This window comes from Xiphias gladius, chromosome 3 (genome assembly GCF_016859285.1).
Source record: "Xiphias gladius isolate SHS-SW01 ecotype Sanya breed wild chromosome 3, ASM1685928v1, whole genome shotgun sequence".
Classification (NCBI taxonomy): domain Eukaryota; kingdom Metazoa; phylum Chordata; class Actinopteri; order Istiophoriformes; family Xiphiidae; genus Xiphias; species Xiphias gladius.
In genome coordinates this window covers 16,116,945-16,142,823 of record NC_053402.1, presented here as the reverse complement: position 1 = coordinate 16,142,823, position 25,879 = coordinate 16,116,945, and the positions used below count along the sequence as shown (strand labels likewise).

The following is a 25,879-nucleotide window of genomic DNA, read 5'->3' as shown; positions in this document are numbered from 1 at the left end:
TGGGTGAACAGAAATTTACAATGATCACAATAACAAAAGCTTATCCTGCCTCTATAGCTCTCTTGACTTAATCTTGGCTGTAAATGAGCTTGCTGCTGTGAGCTCTATACAACCTGTCATTCATCAACCCTTGCTCCTTGTCTGATTGTGATAATGCAATCTGCTTGGGCCACTCTGCTCTCAGGCCTGTCAGAGTCACGGTCAGGCTGGCAGATCTGCTGTTTGCACAGGCCATTGAGCAAGGCTTTGCCTTGTTGGTGGACCCCTCCTTGGCAACCAGGCCAACCCCCTCTGACCTCTGACCTGGCCCTTGGATGACGGGAGAAAAAAGTGGTTTGTGTCTAAATTCAGCCATCAGAATTTGTAGGCGACAGGGACGTGCCCTCTAGCCTTTAAAGGAAACTCGCATCTTTGGGCATTGTGGGAGCGACAAAGATCATCAGCCAATGGCGGGACAAGTACAGAGCATGATGGATTGTGTAACTGAACGTGTGACGTTTGATGGATGTCTAAATGAGGAGCATAATAGGTTGTGTGATGGATAGGTAGAAAGCGAACACTTAGATTTTCACACAGGAGCGGATGTGATGTGTTTGCTTTTGGGAGAGAGAATGATGGATCGATTCTTGAGGGACGAGGACTCATCAGAAGAGGGAATAGATGCAACCTACTGTTGTTTAGTTTTTAAATCATTTCTGTTCTTATTGTCGACCAGGGGGTTGTATGCATAAACACAATTTAAAGCCACAAGCCAGCAACCACCGTGATCCGAATCAAATATTTACAAATGACAAACGTTTCATGGTATTTTCAGTGATATAGACACTGGTTAAAAACTGTAAGCATAGAACAGTGGTTACAACCGCCCCTTATGTGCAAAGCTGACTCATAATCAAACAGGAGAGCACATGCACCAAAGCCACATCAGTTCAAACTATAACAGATAGTCATGCTTTTGCCCTAGTGAAGCAATGTGGTAGTGGTAGATAGTTTAAATTTAGATTAGACTTTTCCTAACCTGTATTAAGTAAGGAGCATTTAATTCAATTCAACTCTAGTTTGAGTTTTCAATTTGAAATAAATGAAAAATTATTACAGTATAATGAATAGTAAGTTCCTTTTTAAAAATCATCTCATTAACATTATTATGTTTGCTTTTTGCGCAATTTTCGCCAAAAAATTGAAAAATTAAAAAATAAAGCTAGGAAGTCATTTGAGCGTGCTTCCTTAACAATGTGCGCCCATGTTAAATGGAAATCCAAACCAACAACAGAGCTGCCTAGTTCAGGATAGCATCAGAGGAATTTAGGGCCTGTCACACGCCAACTCATGCATAGCACAGCGCTGCACACACCCTAGTGTCAAAGATAGATCAAACAGAATTTTTACTTGGTTGGATGAAAACGGTTGTAATTTCGCTCAATACAATCTTAAAAATAAAATATTCTGTTTTAGACTTTGTTGTAGACTTTAGCTAACATGTGAGACTGGAGCAGAGGAATTTCATTAAAATCATTACTGGTTGTAAAACGGGCGTGCTGAGTTCTGAGCTAAGGCAACAGTTATCAAGTGGACAAGTGTTGGCAACAGCTGAACGCTCAGCTGGGAAAAACATGGCTGAGCCCAGGGAAAGTAGAGCTGTCGGGGGTCACACACTCATGCATGTAGCTGTTTCACATAGTAGCTTAGCACAGGTGACAGCCAGTGACCCTCAACTGAAGTTCAGAACCCTATTACATTGCTAGGGACCTGCCTGCACTCCAAAAGGTCAAAGGTCAACCTGATTGATTAATCCACAACAGCTCTGCTACAAAGTCTAAAGTCAAACTACAACTTTGCTTTTAAGCCTGTGACAATAAACTGTTGGCAATGACAGAAACAAAATAAAAAGAGGACATTTTTGATAAATGAGACCCCAAACATGAGAAATCAATAAAACATAAGGAAATGTTTATTTCATCCCCTTATGGTTTCCATTCTTTGCTCCACTTGTAGTGTTTTTAATCTAAGTCTCGAGCAGCTTCTTGAGAAAGCAGTTGTGGAGCTGCGTGCTCCTGTTGCACCACATTCACGTCAGGTTTACCCCACTGCAGACTGCAGAGACAAGTGCCCGCCGTCGGTATGACATAATGTGTAGATTTTGGGAGGATTATCACGGCCCGGCTGTGGAATGCATAACACGTCTGAGTGGGGAAATCATAGAGAGAGTGGCAATGAGGGCACAGGAGCCTCGGTGTGCGGACAGGGAAATCGTCCTCTGCGCTTTTGCTTAAAAAATGTGAGGCTGCTGAAAGACAAAAGCTTCTCTCAATCAACTCCACTCCCGCTGCTATGATTACTGCAGGGCTCAAAGTTATTTTAAAAATTTTACTTTATCATTTGTTGGTCAATTGTTAATTCAAGAAGTAAATATGGAAAATTGAAAGTCATGTTTGTATCAAAAACTGTAGATTCAGTTTCACTCATAGAATATATAGTGCCTAGGTTTGACGTTTGAGTTGCATTGATTTGTTAATTCTCCTTCAGTATTTGGCATGTGGAGGTAGGTAATTCTGGCTTTTGTAATTCTGGGGTGTCCTAAAACCCCCTCTCATTAAATGTCTGTTTTGCAAGTTATAGCTCCTTAACTACGAATCATGTATAATTAATATAATATTCTTGGATCCCATTTTTATGTGCGGTTCAAGATTTTTGATGTATTTTTCCTGTTGTTCCACGCATCCATTGTGTTCCCTTAATTTATAAACAGTATGAGGATCAGTCAGCGGGCTCTTATAACCTGCTTATGTTGTGTAATCCATCACAATGAACATCTGTATGTCATTGTGTGAAAAAACCCTCTAAGCACACATTGATTTGAAAAGCCTTCGGTTTGTTACATCACAACAATAAAGTAAATTTGACAGAAATAAACACAAACTTAATTTTCACCGTGAGGGATTACATACTCTAGCTCAAGAAAGAGTTCAAGAGTGTGCAAAGTAATATCCATGCTGTATGGAAATGAGCGGAACCAACTGGATGTCTGGGACAGCAGACACGTGTCCAGTGGTGGAATGTAGCTAAGTACAATTTTGAGGTACTTGTACACTGCGTACACTGAGCACTTTTCTGCTTCTTCGTGCGTGCACTCCTCTATGTCTCAGAGGAAAATACTGCGCATTGTACTTTACTACATTTATTTAGTTACTACTTACTTGGAAATTTGGGATTTTACATCAGAAACATTTGATTGCTTTATAAAATATGAAATGATTAAATTACCAAAAATAACTAGTTAAAATTAGCTTCACTTCAACCAGCTACAACATTTAAATGCTGCTTATAACACAGGGACTGTTCTTCATATTGAGTGCTTTTACTTTAAATACTCTAACTACCCTTTGCTGATAATACTTATGTACTTCTACTTAAAAATGATTTTGAATAAAGGACTTTAACTTAAGTAGTTTTACAGTCGGGTCTTCTGACTAAAGTAAAGCATCTGAACACTTATTCTACCACTGCAAATCTCTACAACCCACTAACATGGTTTGCAAAATGGCTCGATATAAAGCAAAGTCTCAGTGATTTGTAGTAAATCAGCTAAAACATGCAAAACCACCAGCATGGTGCTTTAAATGACAACCGCATGCATGCAAATGTACCGATTCGTTCTGCTAGTCTTCTGCTTTGAAAAAACCCAGCAAAATGCAAAGTCTTCATTACAAAAAATAAAGGACAAACCAAACTAAAACCCCTCAAAGTAATTGATTTTATAATGACTGGATGAGTGATTATCTCATGCATGCTCATAGTAAGGGACACATCTGAGCCCTCTCTCTGACAGATGCTGCCCCCCACAGGAAGAAAGTCTCTTGTTGAAGCTTGCTGTATCACACCGCCGCTGTATTCCGAGAATCCTGAGACAATGACAATGTTTAGGTCGGGGTACATTCCTCCACTTATCACCATAATGCTTGCACCGATGGAACCGAGTTATGTACAGCATTAGCCCACAAACCACAGCCATAATAACAGAGCAGTGAGAGCACAGAAAACAAGATTTATGTTTAAAGTCTTGCTCCAACCCCAGAGAGACTGCTCGTATTTCCAGCCGTGGTGAAGTGTAGATCTATGCTGTAGTCATAACAAAGCCTGAACATGAATGACACTTCGTAATAAAAGGAATGGGGCTGTGATAATTTGAAGTCCAGACATGCTGTCCACGCACTGATCGATGACTTGAATCTGTCTAATGCAACACTGGATCTATCCAGTACAATAAGACATCAATTCAAGCATATGAGCCGTGCCTGCCTGCAGACATGGGTAAAGACACTTAGAGCACTTTTGCCCTGCTGATGGAGAAAACTGACAACTACAAGTCTCTGTCTCAAAGACAACAGTGACCCCATGAGGGAAGGAAACCATACTCTTTTTGCTGAGAGTCATTTGGCCAAGTGTGTACTTAAAAACTCATCAGTGTATCCACAAGGGTTTGATTTTCAGTAAGTGCTGGAGGATATTTCATACCAAATTTAGAAAGAAAACACAGTCCAACAGATCAAAATGAGTTCATGACGCCTGGGAAGAAATCCAGTAATAAAATAACAGTTGTTTGCCTGGGAGGGATCTGAGGGGTTGTTTATAATGGGCCTGTGAACATTGACGACCTTTTACTCATTTTTACTGGTCAAAAAACGTAAGAACATTGCACCATATTTTCTGGATTTACTTTCAAAAATCACTTAAGTCTAATTAAGGAGAAACCAAACAAATATGTCATGTTTCCTTTTCATTTCTCCCCTCCATTCATATAGCTCTTACAGTGGGGGGGCGGCAAAAACAAATATTTAAAAAAAACAAAACAAGAATTTTCAGTCATTTTATAAACTCCTGGATGAGCAAACATGGACTTTATACACATACTGTACAGCTTTTCCTGGATGAAGATACACGTTATATAATTTAATCAGAGTGGCACTTTTACAGTTCAGCAATTGGTTTGTGTGGCCAGTAAGGATGTTTCACTTTGTCGAGCTTCGTTTCTGGGAAGGTCTCGTTCAAATCTTCGATGGTCATTTGGTCAAAGGGAATCATGTTCCTGAATTTGTCCAGCTGGGGAAGTTAGAACAGAGGATCGGGACAAAAGAGGGATTTTGATTAAGTCTTTCCACTTCAATCTGGTAAATTAAAGGTGGTTGGTGAAAATAAGAAAGTATGAAATTTACTCCTGGGACAATTTCAGTTTCAGAATATCAGGTATTACAGCAGACAAAAGGATCTTAAAGAGCAACAGTGTCAGATGATGAATTTACTCTGCGTTTAGATTTTTCTAGCTGCAGGGATCTATCACACCTCAAGTAAAGGAGTGACTCGTGTGGTGCGCATATTTTAAATAAAATAAATACAAGTTAAAGAAAAAAAAAAAAAAAAAAGTTGTTTGTAGTACAGTGCACACACACTAGAGGTTCCATGTAAAATGCTCCTATCGCCAGAAAGTGGCAGTTTAAGTCTGCATGTCTGTGTAATCCGAATTGTAGATTTGTGTTTAATGCCACATTCTGCTGTGTCAATGATTCACACAGGGGCTGATGATGCAAGTTGAAATTGAAAATACCCACCTCTTTTTCATACCGGGCTATACGAGCTTTGGACGCTTCAATGTAGGCAGCAGCTGTTGTGTTCTGAGAGAAAGAAACATGTACACTATGTCAAGGCCATTTAAAACCGACGCACTTGTGGATGATACGGTTTTAAAATGGCAAGGCTAATTTTTTTTACTGCTAGAAAAAAAATCTCAAACATTGTTGTTATAATAAAGATCTGTAAAATTTGTATTTAAAGCAAAATAAGTTATAAGTGTCTGGTTCATTTTCAGTGATTACTGGTGTTTACACACAACATTTATGCTTCATACAATTTTTAAAAATCCCCTGACTATACTTAATCTCGATACCACACTCACACACACGCACGCCGTGTGGTAGTTTTCTATATTTTGCGAAAAATGATCAAGTACCAAAATGATCGCTGGTTTTTAAAGGAGTTCATGGGAGGAAACACAGGTTTCTACTGGCCTCCTAACACAGAACCACTCACCGCTTCTGCTTCCTGAGAGTTGATGAGCGCTGTCTGAGTATCTACAGGCTCAGGAACCTTCAGGGCGCTGAACTGAGGGGGAACAGAAGGTTATTGCTATATGCGATAACAATAAATTGCTATACGACCATTTTTGTTCACTGTATGATCTTCTCTTACCTTCTTTTCGAACTCATCCACCATGCCCGCCTTAGCCACAGCTGACCTGTAGTGGCTCCAGTCAATGGCGGCAGGTTTCTCAGGCAGTGAGGCGAGCCTGTGAACACACACAGACCATCTGGTTACAAACACCTTACCATACCGTTCCTGGTTAAAATAGCACCGCTAGTTTAAAAAGAGCGCCCAGCAGATCATTTCCTATATTCACTTATAATGTGCAGAGGCCCGTAGCCTGCCCTAGTACTCATACATCCCACACCCACAAGTACTTTAGTGTCGCCAATTAACCAAACCTGCATGATACTGGACTGTGGGAGGAAGTGTCTGTAGACAGGCAGGTAAGGGGAGAAAATCCAAAATCCAGTTGATGGGATTGAACCCAGGAGCTTCTTGCTACCCATGAGAATATCCGCTTAATGCCTACTTTCGAAGTGAAATTGCTATGCCAAAGTGTCGGTGAAGCACCACTGTTACACTCGTGAAGGTAAACCCAGATCAGGCCTTTTCGTGATTACAATGGCAAATGCTGCAGATGGTATTTGACCGGGAATACAAACTTTGCAGAAATGGCATCGCTTCGTGTCTTCAGGTTGTTGAACATGGTCCTCTGGCTGGGTGGCACCCTCTCTGCAAAAGCCACCCAGTCAATGGCCTTGAGTGCAGCTCGTCTCCCAGCCATGCTTCGAGGATGTGCTATCTGAGGGGGACAGAAAGACTCGACGTTGACATTTGACCAGTGGTTCACATTAACGGCTCCGCTGCTCGTTATGCCTCCTCTTCGGTCACTCTGCTCTTACAAACCACCGGCCCGTTTCCAGTCTTGAGACTCGTTCAGTGGACAACAAACAAATGACCGTTTGGGCACCGTCTTAACCATGTCGCACCGTCTGAAACCGGTCATTTCTGTGTCGTCCTCCACGCCTTTCATAATCGTATATGATCATGTGTTATTTCTCATCATGTACTTCAGTCTGATGGAGAATTGATTAACGCCACTTAGCAAGCAAAGCTACCGTTAGCAAGGTCACAACAACACCCACCCAGGACAGACGGAATAAGCAGCAGAAGTTTTAATTTGGTGTCATTTTCGTCATATTTTCTAAACGGTTCTGCTCGATGAGATTGCGACAGTGTGTTAACAAGCATCTTTTTTTTTTTTTTTTGCTAAAGTTGAACATTTGAGCGACATGTCTCACCATCAACAGGACAAGGAAGCTCTCCCTCCGAACTGCCAGCGACCGACCGGAAACGGAACTGAGCTATTTTAAGAGTCAATTAGACAAAGCCGCCAATTGCTGGTCTCGATGTTTAAAGATGAACGATTATAATTCGTGGTATAATAACACACAAACGTCAGGGTTTTTTCAACGGTAAACGAGCCGTGTAGGTCGCTTAGAAGCGAGTTTGTTTTTCTTTCGGGAACAATTGACACAGACAGAAACCAGAAACAGGTGGGTTTGTCGTTTTTTAAAATATGGCAAAAAAAAAAAAAAACACAAAAAAAGTAATTAACCGCTCAATGATTATTTTTCATTGGTGGGTGGGCCTTCAGCGATAACTTGCTTCCGATTGGCTAGTGCGCTCTCTCAATTAGGTTTGCTAGGTGCTCTTCAAAATAAAGGTTCTACCTCTTTGCCTTTCGACAGTGCAACATCAACACTATATATATATATATATATATATATATATATATATATATGACCTACAGTGACACTAAAAAAAATGTTCTTCATACCAAATATACCATACCATACCTGTCTTTCATTTTCAAATGTTCTCTTGGTGCATGGATCTTAAAAGTAAGGCAGCAGCGTTTTATTGTATTGTATTGTTTTATTGTATTTATCGTGTGCGGCTGAGTGACCACGGCGCACCGTGTCAGTTTCGAAAAAGAAAGCGCTTCAGTGAGTTGTTCCTCGGGATGTACTGTGGACAGCGGAGCTCGTTCTCGATTATTGGAAAGACCGACGGCGTAGAACCGACGGCAAGCCCGGCAAAAGTAGTTGCAAAAAAAAAAAACAAAAAAAAAACCGACCAGCAGGCGTCGCACCGTGTGAACCCCCCCTCATCGCGCGAGCATAGTATGAAGCGTATGAATGTTTTCTGGGACACGTCATCCCGTCAGCGTCAGGTCGGATCAAGCTCTGACCGGACTGCAGCCTCCGTCGGCTGTGATCACGTGGGGCCGCTCGCTAACTGGCAAAACACACTCAATGTAATTCTGCAGACTGGTTTTTCCAAATAATCAAACTGCCAGTGTCTGCGTACTTAATTATGAGTATCTCATCCGTTCAACCTTATTGTTTCGACCATTGATCTTTCTGTGCTGACGGTTGTAAGAAACGTGAAGGTTTCCCTCTCACGTACGGTTGCAGCTGTATTTAAACAATTTTTAAAAAAAGTTGTGTTTTCATTAAAGTTATTAAAATAATTTTGACCAATGAAGTATTTTTTTTTTACATGTTAATTGAATCCAGAAATGTGCTTTAAATGGACAAATGGCGAAGAGACTCTTATCTCTCGGCCAGTGAGGTTGAGTGGAGGTTAAATATTACACATATGGTGATAAAACCAGAGCGGAGAGAGGCAGGTAGGAACCTGCTCGTTTACTGCTGTGACCCAGTGTCTTCTACTCGGATTCCTCAGACTCCAGCTAAGACAGGCCGAGCGTGTGATACTTCAGACCGATGTCGGCGCTGATTTCTTCCTCGCTGCTACGGTCCGGCGCGCTCAGGCTCGGGTCTGCGGATGGACTCCAGCGCGGCAAGACGTGGAAAACATGCAGCACAAGTTTGCGCCAGCGTTATCGGTAAATTTGCGCTCTTCGTGTTCAGAGGTCAGAGGTTTTATTACGGATGTTTGTGCTCCATTCAAGTCTGCAAGGGTTTGAAATAAATATGGCTTTGAAATCAAGTGACAGAGATCTTTGTGGGACATCTAAATACTAATTAGGTTTCAAGTCCTTGATTAAAAGTAGGCCATGTCGTCTTTTACAAAGACCTTACGTGCCTAGCCTGGACCTCCATCTACACAAGCATTGTTAATTGATCACAGTTGATTATACATAATTCTTCCACCCAGACAGTACAGCTGCACTGTCTCTGTCTCCCTGTTTATTTGGCTTTTTGGCTGGAGGTTGTCAAATCAAACAACCACTTTTCCCAGACTTTAACCTTCGGCGTACCCTTGAGTTCTTGCATTTCTCATTTGCAGCCTGTTGGGATGTTAATAATCACCGATGCACCACAATGGTAGGTTTGTTCTCTATCACTGATTAAGCATCTCTTAGGCATGATTTCCCCCCTTCAGCAATGCAAAGTCTTCCAAAACCAAGGCCTTTGTATTCGACAGTTGGACAGTTATTAATTCCTGGTAACAACTATTTTTGGCTTAAAAAGAGTAGAAAATTACTAGGATATGTCTATGGATTCAACGGATCTTTTTATGGGTCGTTAATGACCCAAGGTACTGGAGAGTTTCGGGAGTAATACCTTCGCAGTACAAAAAGAGAAAACCCTGAATTCCTGCTGACAAAAAAAACATAAAGAAGAAGAAAACGGTTGCCAGGTCAATTCTGGCCCTCATGTATTCAAAGGCTAACCATGACTATTCTGTCTGTAAGCAATATGAGCTCAGTGTTTTTCCGTATGATTATTTAGTTTAAGGGTCACATCACTGCACCTAAACAATGTCTCCTCAAAATTATGTTTTTGCTTGCATTAGTTAGCTCATGCATTGATTTTTCTTGGCCATTAGGACTGAACCTAAGTCTGACTGCCTTGGCACGGTGTATGTTTTTATGTCTTATTCATTAGGCTTATCCAAGGCTTACTGTTTAAACAGCCTCGTGTATTCTGTATGCGGAGGAATGGCAAATAATCAGTGCGCATTCTCTTCAAAATCTGCAGTTAATTATGATGCTCAAGTCATAGTCCGTGCACTGTGTTTGACCCCTGTGCCAGGTCACTCCATGTGGACAGTCCTCCTCGCAAACCCTCTCTGACCAGCAGCTATGTCCATGGCACCTCCTCCCACTCTCTGCTCCCCCTGACTGTTGGCCAGAGTCTGGATGCCACGGTGCAGCGCTGGCCTGACCGTGAAGCTGTGGTCTTCCTGCAGGACGGCATCCGGAAAACCTTTGCACAGTTTCAGCAAGATGTGCGTCTCAGATTCTGAGCCTTTAGCTCAGGCTTTCAGGAGCCTTCATACATGTATCAACCTTTAAACACAATTCATGTTATACCAATGGCTTTTTCCTATTCAGTTGATATTTTTGAGATTGATTGTCTCTCCAGGAAAGCTGAAATCAAGTGATCCAATCATTTGCCACTTGGAGTCAAGAGTCATGAGATTTTAATTTCAACTAAACACTTCAGCTCTCCTATTTCAATAACTAACACTGACTTAGGAGTGGGAATTAATGAGTGGGGGCTAATGAGTGACCCCAGCTTCTCAAATCACTGATAAATTCAACTTTTTCTGTCAGTGTTAATTTTGCAAGACAATAAAAATAGTGGTTTGACCTTTTGACACCTGAAGAAATCACATGTAGTCCTGGGATGCAAAAATGTGCCTCCGTAAAACTATTGCTCTGGTCTATCAATGTTTCCAAATCAAGCAGCACTTATCAAATTTAGTTTCATGATATGAATATCAGTTGTCTTGCTCAAGTCTTCGGAAGAAATAAGAAATAATCAAAAGGCTTGTATAAATGACAGGTTAATTAAATTGTATGCAATAGAAAAAAAGAAAGAATTGTCTAATATTCTTGTGGCATTCATTGGTGCAGGTTGAAAAGGTGGCTGCAGGTCTCCTTGCTCTGGGCCTGAAGCGAGGCGAACGACTCGGAGTTTGGGGACCCAACATATATGAATGGATCCTTTTCCAATTTGCTTCAGCCAAGGCTGGAATTATACTGGTCAGTTTGGGAGCTGGGCGTGCCTTTAAAAGTACATTTACAGCAGTGTAGCCTTGTGGCTAGACAGACAGTCTTTCGGTTCAGTGACTGGACAAATTAAGCCCCTGCCCTGTGTCAGTGAGCAGGACTCTGAACTTATCCAGGGTGTCTTTACCATAAATGTTTAACAGGTCACTATAAGTGCATAATATGTATTAACCTCTATACACAGCATGATGCAATATGTTATATGGCTTGACGTGTATGGTATGATACGTAAAGGCCTCTGAGAAATGTATGATGAGGGGCTGCATGAATGGACTTGACTCTAGACTGTTGTTGTCTTCGCAGGTGTCGCTGAACCCAGCCTATCAGGTGAAGGAAGTGGAGTTTGTTTTAAAGAAGGTACAACCTTCGGCCAGTGTTGTGTCACAGTGCGTTAGCCTGCCTACTGTGCCTAGCCAAATACTTACCATGCTACTTAACCAAAGTAAAATACAAAAGCATGTCAGTTTAGACAACTGACGGCTGACAAATTACTACTTTCACGCTAACAAAATCCTTAAATGTAAGCGTGTAGGAATGTAAATTCAACCGAATGAATATGTTGTGTCTAGGTCCAATGTAAAGCAGTGGTCTGCCCTACCCACTATAAAACCCAGAAGTTCTGTGAGATGCTGAGGGAGGTCTGCCCAGAGATCGACATGACGCCAGCTGGCATGATCAAAAGCTCCAGGTATGACAAGTTCCTGAAAATCTTATGATTTTTATTATTTCTAGTATCATTATGTGAGTAAGACACAGTAAATACTTCACAAAGGGCACGATGTGTAATTTATGGTTTTGGGTATGATATAAAGATCCTGTCTTGGGTCTGCCAGGGTGCCAGACTTGCGTATGGTGATTGTGACAGATAGCAGACAGCCAGGGATGCTCCATGTAGAGGATGTGATGCAAGCAGGAGAGAGTCGGCACCACGAAGAGCTGATGGATCTGCAGCGCAAGCTCTCCTTCGATGATCCCATCAACATTCAGTTCACATCAGTAACCTTCAGTATTGCACCTTTTACACCAGCGCACATGCATTGTATTACTTCGTCTGACATTATGATGTAACATACAGTCACTCAGCACTTTATTAGGAGCACCATACTAATACTGGGTAGGGCCTCCCTCCGCTCTCAGAGCAGCCGCGGTTCTTCGTGGCATTGATTCAACACGATGTTGGAAACAGTCTTTTAAGATTCGGTACCAGGTTGACACGATTGCATCGCATATTTTCTGCAGATTCATGCTGCCCGTCTCCCGTCCTACCATAATCCCAACGGTGTTCTACTGGATTCAAAACGTTGTGACTGGGGAGGCCATTAAAGTACTCTGAACTCACTGTCATGTTCATGAAACCAGTCTGAGACAACTTCTGCTTTGTGACCTGGTGCGTTATCATGATCAAAGTAGACATTAGAAGATGGTAAATTCTGGCCATAAAGGGATGCACGTGGTCAGCAACAATGCTCAGATAGGCCGAGGCATTCAGACGATGAATGATTGGTATAAAGGGGCCCAAAGTGTGCCAACAAAACATTCCCAACACCATTACAAATTCTGACTCTACCATCTGGGACCAGGCTACCTTTTTTCTGGTCTTCAGCTGTCCAGTTTAGGTGAGCCTGTGCTCACTGCAGCCTCAGATCTCTGTTCTTGGCTGACAGGGGTGAAACCTGACGTGGTCTTCTGCCGTTGTAGCCCAGCTGCCTCAAGGTTTCATGAGTTGTTGTGTTGTGTATTCCGAGATGCTTTTCTACTCAACACAGTCGTAAAGAGTGGCTATCTGGATTACTGCAGTCTTACTGTCAGCTCCAGCCAGTCTGGTCATTCTCCTCTGACCTCTCTCATCAAAAAGGCGTTTCCGTCCGCAGAACTCCTGCTCACTGGATCTTTTTGTGTTTTTTCTTACCAGTCTGAGTAGATTCTGGTGGCTGTTGTGTGTGAAAATCTCAGGAGATCAGCAGTTTCCGAAATACTCAACCCAGTGTGTCTGACATCAACAGTCATGTCATGTTTGAAGTCACTGAGATCACATTTTTTCCTCATTTTGATGTTTGATGTGACCATTAACTTTAGCTCCTGACCTGCATCTGCAAGATTTTATGCACTGCACTGCTGCCACATGACTGGCTGATTGGATAATTTTACGGACAAGCAGGTGTACATGTGTTCCTAATAAAGTGCTCGGTGAGTGTTGATCTAACAACGATTCAGATTGAGTCATGTTTTTGTTTTAGGGTACCACTGGGAGTCCAAAGGGAGCCACTCTTTCCCATCACAATATTGTAAATAATGCTTACTTCCTGGGTCTCCGAATGGGTTATGGATCAAGAGTAAGTCCATATTTATCTCTCGATTTGAAGAAGATGCAGACAGTGAAACGTGGGTAATCTCATTTTCCATATTTCCTCCAGCCTCAGGTGCGAGTGTGTGTGCCTGTACCCATGTACCACTGCTTTGGCTCCGTGCTTGGAGGGATGAGTATGGCCGTGCATGGCATCACGCTTGTCTTCCCTTTCTCTGCCTACAGCAGCCATGCCAATTTAGAGGCCATTCAGAGTGAAAGGTACGACATGCTGCTCACCACCCAAATGACTTTCAAATGTATAGTATTGTGCACTTTCACTGACTACCAACTATTGTTACTCAAGGTGCAACTTCATCTATGGCACTCCCACAATGTTCACCGACATGCTTAGCCACCCAGGTTTACACAAGTATGATTTGTCATCACTTGAATGTGGTAAGAAATTTGAAGGCCCAAACTGTGTTGTACAGAATTTGGTGTTGTTGTGTAACAATGTTTGGACATTATTTGAGGCACCCTTGTCTGCTTGATGTGCTTTAGGAATCATGGCAGGTTCTCCGTGCCCCCCTGAGATTGTGAGAAAACTGAAAACAGATCTGAACATTAAAGAGATAACGGTAGGCGTTTGCATGTCCTGTGCTTTTTCAAATAACGCAAACAAAAAATGAAGAGATGCTACTCCGGCAAAAAAGAACATGTATCCATCATGTTTTAACAGATAGGTTATGGAGCCACTGAGAATAGCCCCATTACATTTATAGGATTCCCAGAAGATAACGAGGACCTGAAGATAAATACTGTTGGATGTATCATGAGCCACACCGAGGTATGCCCCCTTCTTTCGAACAACCGTTATCTAAACATCTCCATGACAACACTGTGACTGACAGTATGACTGTAACTGTAGGCGAAAGTGGCGGACCCCACTACTGGGGAGGTAGTCCCTCTGGGGGCACCGGGAGAGCTGATGATCAGAGGGAGTTGTGTCATGCATGGGTACTGGGACGATCCTGAGAAAACCGGAGAGGTTATCTCCCAGGATCGCTGGTACAGGACAGGGTAAGAAAATTCTTGACTTAGAACCATATACAGCTCAACAGAAGAATGTTTTATGTACAGTGTCTATATGTATATGTACGTTAGTGGCATAGAGGTCGATGCACCACTTGGGAATCCATTTGGGAAATGCTGCATATGGGATTTTTCTCTTCAATTTTCCTCTACACAGTGACACAGCCAGCCTGAACAGTCTGGGATACTGCTGCATTGAAGGGCGTATTAAGGACATGATCATCCGTGGAGGGGAGAACATCTACCCTGCTGAGATAGAGCAATTTCTCTATACGCATCCCAAAGTGCAGGAGGTGCAGGTAAGATTCAAAACCACTGGAGGGCAGCAAAGTATTTCGAAATAGTTGATGGCAACGATGCACAGCGGAGCTATAGTTTTGTCCTTCTCAGCGTGGAAGCAATAGCCCAAACCTCTTCTTTTTGTTGTTGTTGTAAACAATGCGCAGTCTATGAGAATGTATTTCACATATATTTTCTGGAGATGTCACATTAATCGGCTGTGGTGGTTGGTCTGAACTCCGGGTGTTCTGTTTCTCTGTTTCCCAGGTGGTTGGAGTGAAAGATGAGAGGCTGGGTGAGCAGGTGTGTGCCTGCATCAGGCTGAGGCAGGGTCAAACCTCCAGTAGAGAGGAGATAAGAGCGTTCTGCAAAGGACAGGTGAGAGCAGGTGACAAATAGACCTGCCAAGAGCTCAACATATCCAACCTCAGAGCACAGCTGTACACGATGTGGACCGTGGACTGATTATTTATATTTCTGTATGTATGTATGTATGTATGTATATATATATATATATATTTTTTTTTTTTCTTCTAGATTTCTCATTACAAAATCCCACACTATGTGATCTTTGTAACCAGCTACCCCTTGACGGCCTCTGGAAAGGTAACTTCTGCTCTAATACCAATATGTCCAGACCGTCAATATGATTTATAATTAATCAAAATAAAACTAAGACGACTGCTACCTTGTGTTTTTCCAGATCAAGAAGAACGTATTAAAGCAGGATATGGAGAAGCAGCTGGGCCTTTAATTTGTAGACTGGCACCAAGAGCTGAACTGGAACTATACCATTGATTGACTGCTTTAATATCAATGTTGTTTTTGATTCCTTCAATGTTTAAATGTTTATATAAAAATAAAAACTGATTACCTTAACAGTGGGCCTATATCTTTGATCTTTATAGTTCATTACTGACCTTGGTAATCATTGTTGGACTATAAATTCTTAACACAAGGTGTTTCGTCAAACTACATCATCTTTAATTACAATGTATGACACAAGCACACGGCGTATTATCATCTCAATCTTTATTTACTTAAACAATTTTGCCAATTTGATAACGTAATACAATGGCTTTAACCAATGTATGACAGTAAAACTCATTATCTGAACACATGCCATACAGAATCTGAAATAAATAGGGCCTTTATGCCAAATGTCAGTATATACAAATGTGGTAGGCAAAATTACCATCCTTACAAGCTATATACACTAAGGGTAGAACACACTTTAGTAACAGGCTCATAGAGTGCCCAAAGTGACATCGCATATTAAATAACTACGAAAACTGAAGGCTTCCAATATGCTCCAAGATGTCAAGATGGGGACACAAAGATCTATGACAGGAAGAAATTTGTGGGCAAAGTGGATTGAGACAATAATCTAGGATGGAAAATGAATGCATTGCCAATATTCAACCTGCTAACAATCCAAGAGTCAAGTTCGAATTAAGTGATAGTCAGCAAATGTGCTGCATGACACAAAGGCCACACTTTACCAAGAATGCACATACACCAGCCAAAGTTAACAGACAGTCTCAAAAAAGATCCTTGAGTCAGTTTTGTTTTTCTCTGATTATACTTTTGTGTGAGCTGGAGCTTTATAAAACTAAATTCACCTACTCATGTTACGAATCCACCGTGGATAATTGCCATTACATCAGAATGAGGTAAACGAGCCTGTCACAGCACTTGAAAAAAAAAAAAAAAAAAAATACATTTAACATTTAAAAAAGGCAAAACTGTTCCTCCAAAATGCCAATGGATGTCAACAGAGGAAAACACTCGACTGCAAGCGAAACCTGCAAGGACAGGTTTGTTCAAGTGCAGGTTTAACCCAGAAGACAGAACCAGCTGATATTTCCAGCCTGTAACATGGAGACTACTTCCAGATTAATTACAGAAAGTAGCCAGTAACAAGAAGAAAGACTGCACTATAGCTACATGGCTTTGAACGATCAACATTCACTTCAGTCATGAATATGGGGTCCAACAACACCTCTTCAGCCCCACATCACATATGCACACATGCAAGAAGATTGCAAATAGGAAATATTGCATTTTAAAGCATATTGTGAGATAAATTAATTAATATGAACATATCCCTTTTTAAATATAATACATTCTAAATTGAAATTAGTTTAACTGTGCAATTTAAGTGAAAAATACAGGAAAAAAAGAAGGTTAAGATGAAGCTGTAGTCTGTTAAGGACCTTTTGTCAGGGATAGTAGTTTTCAAATGAACAGCGGAACTAAGAATACAGCCAGTTCAGGGTTGACATCTAGAGAACAACACATTGCAATGACATTCATACAAGCACAGTACAGTACAGCTTTAGGCACATGCAAGTATGTGGTAGGAACATATGCACAGTTAATTGTGCGCCTACTCACAGATGCATTGAGAGCTGCAAACTGGAGGCAAGTTAATTGTATAGTCAAGCCTCACTTCCACACATCAAGTTCAAAAATTCACAATCCCAAACAGGCCAACGCACACATCACTCTTCCTTTCAAACCCGCTCTCTCTCTCTCTCTCACACTCACACACACACAAACACACACACACACACACACACACACACAAAAAAATGTAATGGTATTTCAAGTGTCCTCTCTGTTCCCACATTGTCCTGGGTGGATAGGAGTTTCACTAGAGCTTTGTGTGGCATGGGGACGCCTCACACACTCAGAGGCAGCATGCCTGGTGGAGACACAGTTCTGGATGATGCCATGGAGGTCAAGGAGCTAGGATCCAATCCATTAACAGTCCTACAGTTGCCAAGGACACGCATAACATAAGTAAACATGGACAGACTAACAAATATGAAAAAACAGCAGGTATAATACACTAATTATTTTCTGCACATTTTCAGGTTATGGTGTGACCTGAATTTGAACTCAGGCAAATCTGAGTTTGTCAAACTGTGTTCTAGGTTGAGAAATAACCGGGGACTCACGTTTTGTCAAAGTAAGAGGTATGTAGAGAGTGAGAGAATTTGGTGGCATTGCTGTTGATGAGTGTGCCATTGTCGGTGGAGAAATTTTTTCTCGCTGCCTGGTCTTTGGCAAAGTTCCTGCAGGCGGCGAGTTTGGACTCCAAGGCCTAGGGACAAAATAGGAAACACAATCTGCATTTAGCCTCATCACAAACATACAGTATGTCTGGTTGTTCTGTGGCTGATGAGACATTGTTCCTCAGTGCTCTGCAAGCTATTCAGAATAATATAGCATTTTCTGAGTTCACTTTGTCAGCCCTAAAATACCACAACGCTGTATCCAAAATGATTTTTTTTAAAAAGTAGATTTTTCATTTAAAAGGAATAACACCTACCCCAACTTTCCTCAGGAGATCACCAACAATGTTAAGAGCTGAGATTCTAGCAGAGGGAGTGAGGGATGAGCTGCCACAGCCGTTGGTCAAAGCTAGATCAAACAAGCCAATATTAGTACACATAGCAGTTCATTTTCCATCTCCAGTGTTCAAATATAAGAGTGAGATCAATCCCGACCTTTTGGGTTGATGAAGGGGTTCTCTATGCTCTTTCCTACAGGTGTGGCTGGGAGGGATAAAGAGGCCTGTACTGCAGAATCTATCTTGTCGATGTCTAAGGTGGGTGAGCTGGGTGCCGACATCCTATCTGTAGTCCGCTCCCGTACTGCCAGCTCCTGTCTCAGGTCTGCAGAAGACAGAATCAAACTCATGAAATACTCCTCCACTGGCACCTCACACATGGCTACAGCACCTGACATGTTGCCTGCAAAAGGGCAGATCGGATTCCCCTTGGCTTTGCCTTTACCTCGTGCTTCATCTTTCAGCCGCTGCACAGATACTAGAAGAGACTCCTTCTCATCCAGCTCACTCTCCAGGAAGGCATTTCTCTCAATGGCCTGGTTCAAACGGCCCTCAAAGTCCTCAAGAGACACAATTGTAGCCCTGCACATAGAAAATGAGGGGCACAACTGTTAATATCTTTCATGGTCATTACTCTAGCTCCAAAACGTGAGAACCATCACAGAATCCCCAGAATGTGATAGCAGGGCATCAATTATAGAACCGCTATGTTTGGTAGTCTGTAAATTAATACATCTTTCATTGTATTGATTGAACTGAAACACGTGGGATGATGTGCTTTTTGTGATACGACAGAGAACGCTCTTGCAATGCACGAAAATGTTATCTGGCCAATTACTGTTGTTTATATTCTTCAAACCCTGACAACCTAACAAGAAGTAAATAAGGACAGTGGCATTAAAATCATCAAAATATGTCACAAATACTATCTACTATATCTACTCTAAGCTTTCATCTCATTTCAAAATAGCAGAATGAAAGATGTTGTGCTTTTTGTTGCAGTGTGCTACAATAATGCATACGTTGACCAAAATGTACTTAATCACTCTGACCTTTTGGCTCTCTCCAGGTCGTCGTTCGCCTGCTCAAGCTCACGGACATATTTGTGGAGCTGCTCCTTGATGCTTCGTGTCTGGCCAAGATCATCTTCTAGCACGGAAATCTGTTTGTAACTCTGGGCATACTGCTGCTCCAGCTTCTCCTGATGGAGACGGAGAGAATAAAGAAGAGAACAGCGCTCGGAAATGAGTGTATGTAGGAAAACAAGGACATCAGAGAGACCTGTTTTTCCAGGAAACATATGCTGTCATTCCTTTTTGGTAGGCATGCTGTGTGAAAGTACCATTTCCTATTTTATTTCATTAACAGCCTTTAACAACACAGGGGGAAACCTGGTGAGTCATACGATCATGAGACAGCATGTAAAGATGTTCTTCCACATTACTTCACTTTCATAGGGCCTCTTTGTTTCCTGGGTAGGCCCTGTGGCTCATTTGCTGGGGGGTACTTTACGGTACAGTCAGTGCTAGGGGCTGCATGCCTGTATTGTGGCACGCTGAGGCACAAGGACAGGAAAGAATGATTCATGGTCTCTCTGGTTCATTTACGCAGTTTGTTTTTAGCATTAGCTGCTGCAAGCATGCTCACATGTTGGGTCATGTGAAAAAATAAAATAAAATCACAATGCTTTTCAGCCTAGTGCACAGGAGGAACGGTAGTATCCTCAATGTATATATGGTGATTTGCTGAACGATGTAGATGATCACCAAAGGAGCACACTGAAAATTCTGACTAGTGATAATGCCTGCTGTGGTTAACAACCAAACATGTCCTTGCAGTTTTCTATTTTCTTCCTCCTTATCCTGACATCCAATTAAGGAGTGCTGGAGGATTACCTAAGGGCATGCCATATTAACACCTGCCATACAAATCAGACATTGGACCTTGTCCTCAGGATTCAACAGATGACATAACCTCTTAAGTAACCACAAATGACTTGATTAGTGACCTAACCCACAGCCGAATTCCAAAATAACTTTCACAGCAAGTCAGCGGGCGCTGTTACCCTGAGGTTGGCCACTTCGTTCTTCAGTCTCTCGTTTTCAGACTGCAGGTCTCGGAGGCGGTGTTCGGCCTGGCCAAGCTGTGCCTCCAACTCAGCTTCCAGTTCACGGCTGCCCTCCTGGAACTCCTGCAGCTCCTCCTGTGCATCATGGCAACTGGATGGTACACACACACACACACACAGACAATGTGGGGAAAAACATAAACAGTCATTGTCAATTACCAGCTACCCTGTTCATCATCCACCATTCAATTGTGTAGAGCTGAATGGCCGAATGACCGCGGGCATGAGCTCTGGAAAACTGACTGGCTTTTGTCCTGTAAGATGAGCCAGGCTCAGGCATGTTCTAGCAGCTTTATCTCTACTGGCCAGAAATAAACCTGCATGAAAAGCCATTCAGATACTTGCAGCTTTTTAACCTCCAATCCTGCCTCTGCCAAACAGGAAATTGTGTGCTGCTCAGCATTGTCGAGTTAAGCATTCTAAATATATAGACAGCCCTAAAGAGACAGCTGAACTGTGACACTAGTTGTGTTTCAGAAGTAGCTCAGAAAAACAGGCTTGCTGTCATGTGTCCGCAGCTGTAGGAGGGGTTAAGGGTCAGGGATGAAGAGAAAATGAGAGGGCAAAGAAACAGGATGAGGATACGGGTTAAGAAACAGGATGTGTGCACACGCTGGTCAGCACTGACCCTTCATGGGCAACCTTTGGAAAAAAAAAACACAGGATTATTTATTACCTAGTTTCTGCTGTGTGTGTGTGTGTGTGTGTGTGTGTACATGTGTATCTACTTAAGTAAATACGTCAATGTAGAGTAGGAAGGAAAATGAATCAGTGTTCAGTGCTATAATCTCTGAATTGAAGTAATCTGAACTGACCCTAATTTGTCTGCCTGTTGTGGGTGACACCATAGTTTACACTGCCCTGAGATCAGCTGACTTGTGCTGGGAGAATGGCCTCTCAGTGGCTCTGCACAACCGTGGAATCCATGAATCAGTTGTTGTGCAGGGCTCGTTCCACACATACCAGCGCCACAGAGGCTGCTTCATCAGCACGCTGGGCTCTGTAACTTCCCTGTTTAACCTTCCTCACGCTTCTCACAACTCAAAATGACCAAGAGAACCAAATATGTGTGACCTAGAGGTAACTAAATAACTGTGTGAGTGTGTGAATATTAGCACTAAATGTGGTAAAATACAAATGCATTTCACATGACTTAGTCTTTTAGTGATGATTGGAGACTGTATGCTGTCCAAGTAGCCTGGTGACAACAAAAGGGAAAAAGTCAAAAAATAAATAAATAAATAAATCACTTCAGGTAGATAACTTCTCAACAGGTACCTAACACTGTATGTTGGCACTGTGACTGGTTTAATGTAAAAGTGAGAAAACGTATGCAGCAAAACATGTGAGAGAAAAGCCATGGCTAACTACTGTCTATACTTGGCGGTTTTTTTTTTCCATGGGTTGATGCTTTTTTTTTTTTTTTCCTACAATATGTACCCACAGTGGGAATTTCTTAGAAAACCACCAGGATTTAAACCTTCTCTGTGCGGTTTTACACTTTCTCTGCGAGAACAATCTGCCCCAACTCCACAAATAATAAAATATAATAGGCAGACTGAGTTCAACAGACCGAGTTTAACAAAGATTTGCAAGACACTCATGAGCACCGCTGCTGCCTATCCCCACATACGCTCTGGCCTCCGTTTAAGAAATCAAAGATGTAGTCATTTCCTCCCGAGTAAGCCACAGCAGTTTGTGGGCACTGATTTCAAAAAGCTTGTCAGGACATTTTTTTATTATATGGCTAAACACAGTCTTTCTGTGCTGAAGCCTTTAAGCATAGATGTATCCACAAAAAAAAAAAAAAATTGAAAACATTTGATTACAGATAATGAGAAAATGATTGTGTAATCACATCTTTCCAAGCTAAAGACAAAACATCATATTCAGCAAAATAGCATCCGCCTATTATGCAAGAATGACATCTTCAACTTTTAAAACAAAGTTGTCTGACTGCTGCTGGGAGTTTTGAATGTTTTCCGAGTTTTTATCTAATATGGGGGATTGCTTTCAACTGATATTTGGTTGAAAGTCCTTGCAAGACAGATCACAAAGTAAACTGTTAGACATTTTTACATAACCCAATTTTCAAGAATGAGCCTAGAGAGCAAACAGTAATATTCTTCATGTACAGAAAGCTGAGAACACAATAGAACATCTAGTCCATATTCATGTGCATAGTCCATCGTGAATGATTTTAGTGAGATGTTAAACATGGATAGAGACATTATGCTACACAGGCCAGCTCACACAGCAAAAGCAATTCAGTAAAAAAATATTATCTCATCAAATGAGAATTAAACCATGTTTCCCTACCTTTTCTTATATTTGAGGGCTTGTGACTTCCAGTAATCAACTTCCTCATCCTTTGACGAAAATTTGGGAATCATCTCTGTGTCCATGTCAGGGCACCCTGAGGATTAAATAGACATATTTATTAGCCTCACAGCCATTTGTATCAGCTAGGAGTGTATATATGAGAATTATGCAAGGTTAGCATCTGCAAGCATTTAGAAAAAGAAAAAACAGCGGCTGACTCAAGCATGGTGAAACACTTTCACTATTTGCACCCTTTGGCATGTGGAATTAGGTAGAGTGCACTCCCTTCTTATCTCGTAGCTGAACAACGAGACAAATCAAGATTAAAAACGGCCCTCTCTTAACTCGAAAGTGGCAAACAAAGCCGGAGCGCCCTGGCCATGTCAGCCTGTAACTGAGGTCATGTCATCCTTAGTTACTCATGGATCAGTGGCCCTAGCCGCAGCCTCTGATGAAAATTTACCCACTGAAAAAATCCGAGTCAGTGGCCAGAATGACGAGCCTTTTCTACAACAGCCTCGATGACCGGCCCCAGTAGAAGAAGGCGTCAATGAATCATTAAAGTTCTAACTTTACTTCTAACAGCTCAACTCATGTGACATCAACGTAACTAATTCATTCGCAGCAATCCATGTTAATTAAGTGCGGCTGACGCCAGATAGATCAAACCTGTCTGATGTCGCCTAGTTCTGAAGTTTTGACAAAGTGTTAAAACTTTTTCATCTTCCTTCCTGTTAACACTTTACTAGACGTTTGTTCCTCTTTTCTGGTGAGCTACTAAACTCTGCCTCACTCTGTGATCCATGTGGACCTACAAGGCAGGTTTCAGGAAATTATTAAACACATCTGGAAAGAGCCGCTGTGTGTGTTCAGTGCGTGTTCAGTGTGTGTGGAGGGGGGGGGCAACTGCTGCCCCAAGCACTACCATTGCTCCTAGGGATGTCCAGCAGATAGGCTATTTATAAGGCCTGGGGGATTTGGTTTGATTACTGTTAAAACTGTCCGTGCAAAAAGTGTTTATATAAATAAGAAAATCTAGTGGCATATGTTACTGTAGCCATTATTATTATTATATTTTGGACAGACTAGCTTGGGTTGGGCTTAGGCAAGGCTGAGGATATGTTATTTTCCTTGCCAAGAAGAAGAAAATGGTCTAGACTCAGAGGCACATTCCTCTGAGATGGCGTCAGCAACAGTTTACTCGCTGCAGGCCCCTCATGTGTCAGTACACTACTCTGGAAATAACAAAGGAAACTGGGGTCCAAAATACCGTAAGGGTGGAGAGAGCAAATTGTTTCAAAGCTGCTAATGACATAACATGTTCATCATATGAGTAATGAGTGCTTCCAAATCTCTCCTGGCAACCACCCAAAATTTTTCTTCTGATTATGTGCAGAGACCGGAAGTTCCAGGTAATCTAGCAAACATGGCGGATCTCTATTTGTTATGATGCTGAACGTGACCCTGTGCTTTTTCCATTGATCTCTGTGGGTCTCCAGAAAGGCAGGAGGCACAGGAAACTGTTTCCATGGCGATTCGGATCAAAGTCCTAAACAGGAAAAAGGGCCCCCTTCGAGAAAAGACATGGCTATTCATTAGCCCACTGACCAGTGACAGAATACCTAAATCTAATGGGCCCAAAGAGATTTACCCCCTCCCAAAGCTATTTCCCATATTCAGGATAGACGAGGTCAGAGCGCCGATGTACTGGTAACAGTATACATCACTTAAAATGAGATGAAAAGCTTCGGCTATATCACGTAACAGGTCAAGTGCCGAGACTCTGCCAGAATACATGACAGCTCCTGTTCTCTCTCTCTCTCTCCCTCTCTCTCATTTCTGCATCCTTCAGAGCGGTGCCAGCTTGACCCCTGGATCTATTTGTCTGCTGTAACAATACCCAGCAGACACGGTGACAGTGACAATTCACTTACGGCGGAGACATCTGGAAATTACGGACTGGGGAAGGTAGTAGTGAAGGGACAGTTTCCTTTCCCACAGTCGTGTCTCTACATCCTCTTTTTGCTGTAGATGACTAGGTGCTTACTAAGAATTTAAGCGCCGACACTGATGTAGTCAGATTTCTATATTTGGGGCCTGAGAGAGGGGCGAGGAGGATAACACGAATGCTTTTATCAAACTGTCTTGTTTGTTCGCTCTAATGCGAATAATAATCAGACCTACAGCTTTACAGGGTGTGGTGTTGGTGTTAGCCAGACCTGGGCCCATATTTTGTTCCTTTGTGTTATGGGTTAGCAGCAGGAGAACGTGTAGTTTTGCTAGGAAAATGCTAGAAGTTCAATATAACAAGTCAGGGAAATTAAAGTGAACATTAGAAACCCACACTAGGAGGCTCTACTGTAAAGATGACAGCTGACATTCCTCATAAATAACCGGTGGATCATTTACAGCCAATATTTTTCACTTTACAAAACTTAATACGCTAGAGCATCCCTGAAGAAAAAGAGGAAAAAAAACTAACACAGTAAGATTTTTCGGGCCAGGTTTGGCTGAACTGCGGCAGGTTGTCATTTAGGTCGCTTATTTAAAAGGCTGATATGGCGCGGTTCGACAGACGGTACGGAGGCATAGCTTGAAACCAAACTGTACGCTTCTTCGTGTTCAAAGAGAACGGACGGCAGGGGAAAAAAAAAGTGAAAACCAATGGCGTATGAAAGCAAACAAACAAGAAAACTAACAAACAAAAAAAACTAAATCAAAGCTGAAACCGAGCGTCTCGCCGGACACACGGGAGCCGCGGCCGAGCCCGGCATCATTACGCCCGCAAGTCAAACGCGAAACACATCAAAAAACGGAAGAAGCGAACCGCTGAGTTACGTTACCTGCTCATGTCCAACCGGTGCCCAACTGTCCTCTGTCTCGGCAGGTCGCCTTCCAGCCGGTGTTACATCCAACGCGCGCGCGCACACACACACACACACCCACGCGCGCACACACACCTTCTCTTCCCCCCCCCCCTCCCTTGGCCTGGCCTCCGATGATGCTGAAGTGACCGAGCTGTGTTTAGGAAATTGCCAACGCGTCTCCCGGAACCGACGTAGGTCCCGACATGGACGTGCGCGCTGACGTAATTGGCGTTGACGTCGGAAATGGGTAGGGCGACTGTAGAAGTAGATTCGGCTAGACAGGACATAAAGCCGGTGGCCCGGGACCGGTTTAGAGGGGGTCGTAATATATTGGGAATATTTTTATTTTTGAGCTAAA

General features: G+C 42.3%; 3 protein-coding genes across 6 annotated transcripts; 1 reads left to right on the top strand and 2 right to left on the bottom strand.

Annotated features, from left to right (window-relative positions):
- Nucleotides 1-4,853: 4,853 nt before the first annotated feature.
- On the bottom strand, nt 4,854-7,656 carry atp5pd (ATP synthase peripheral stalk subunit d). The gene is made up of 6 exons (XM_040122644.1): nt 7,440-7,656; nt 6,801-6,940; nt 6,244-6,340; nt 6,085-6,156; nt 5,607-5,669; nt 4,854-5,100 (listed from the first exon to the last, which is right to left on the bottom strand). Exons 1-6 carry the CDS (start codon nt 7,440-7,442, stop codon nt 4,969-4,971), a joined length of 507 nt encoding a protein of 168 aa, XP_039978578.1. The 5' UTR covers nt 7,443-7,656; the 3' UTR covers nt 4,854-4,968.
- Nucleotides 6,430-15,714, top strand: LOC120786869 (medium-chain acyl-CoA ligase ACSF2, mitochondrial-like). 4 transcript variants are annotated; one of them, XM_040122620.1, is made up of 17 exons: nt 6,430-6,581; nt 8,890-9,052; nt 10,206-10,401; nt 11,033-11,161; nt 11,492-11,545; nt 11,758-11,876; nt 12,022-12,184; nt 13,426-13,521; nt 13,603-13,754; nt 13,840-13,931; nt 14,037-14,113; nt 14,215-14,322; nt 14,404-14,555; nt 14,725-14,866; nt 15,114-15,224; nt 15,384-15,452; nt 15,550-15,714. In XM_040122620.1, the coding sequence occupies exons 2-17, from the start codon at nt 8,931-8,933 to the stop codon at nt 15,598-15,600; spliced, it is 1,833 nt and encodes a 610-aa protein (XP_039978554.1). In that variant the 5' UTR covers nt 6,430-6,581; nt 8,890-8,930; the 3' UTR covers nt 15,601-15,714. The 4 variants fall into 4 exon arrangements, with proteins under 4 accessions (XP_039978554.1, XP_039978546.1, XP_039978569.1 ...); XM_040122612.1 differs by lacking the exon at nt 6,430-6,581 and adding an exon at nt 7,487-7,694; XM_040122627.1 differs by lacking the exon at nt 6,430-6,581 and adding an exon at nt 8,442-8,458.
- Nucleotides 15,715-15,861: 147 nt separating this feature from the next.
- On the bottom strand, nt 15,862-25,598 carry ndel1b (nudE neurodevelopment protein 1-like 1b). The gene is made up of 9 exons (XM_040123712.1): nt 25,498-25,598; nt 22,652-22,748; nt 20,270-20,423; nt 19,257-19,405; nt 18,650-18,786; nt 18,362-18,529; nt 18,184-18,275; nt 17,810-17,955; nt 15,862-17,621 (listed from the first exon to the last, which is right to left on the bottom strand). Exons 2-9 carry the CDS (start codon nt 22,735-22,737, stop codon nt 17,531-17,533), a joined length of 1,023 nt encoding a protein of 340 aa, XP_039979646.1. The 5' UTR covers nt 22,738-22,748; nt 25,498-25,598; the 3' UTR covers nt 15,862-17,530.
- Nucleotides 25,599-25,879: the final 281 nt, after the last annotated feature.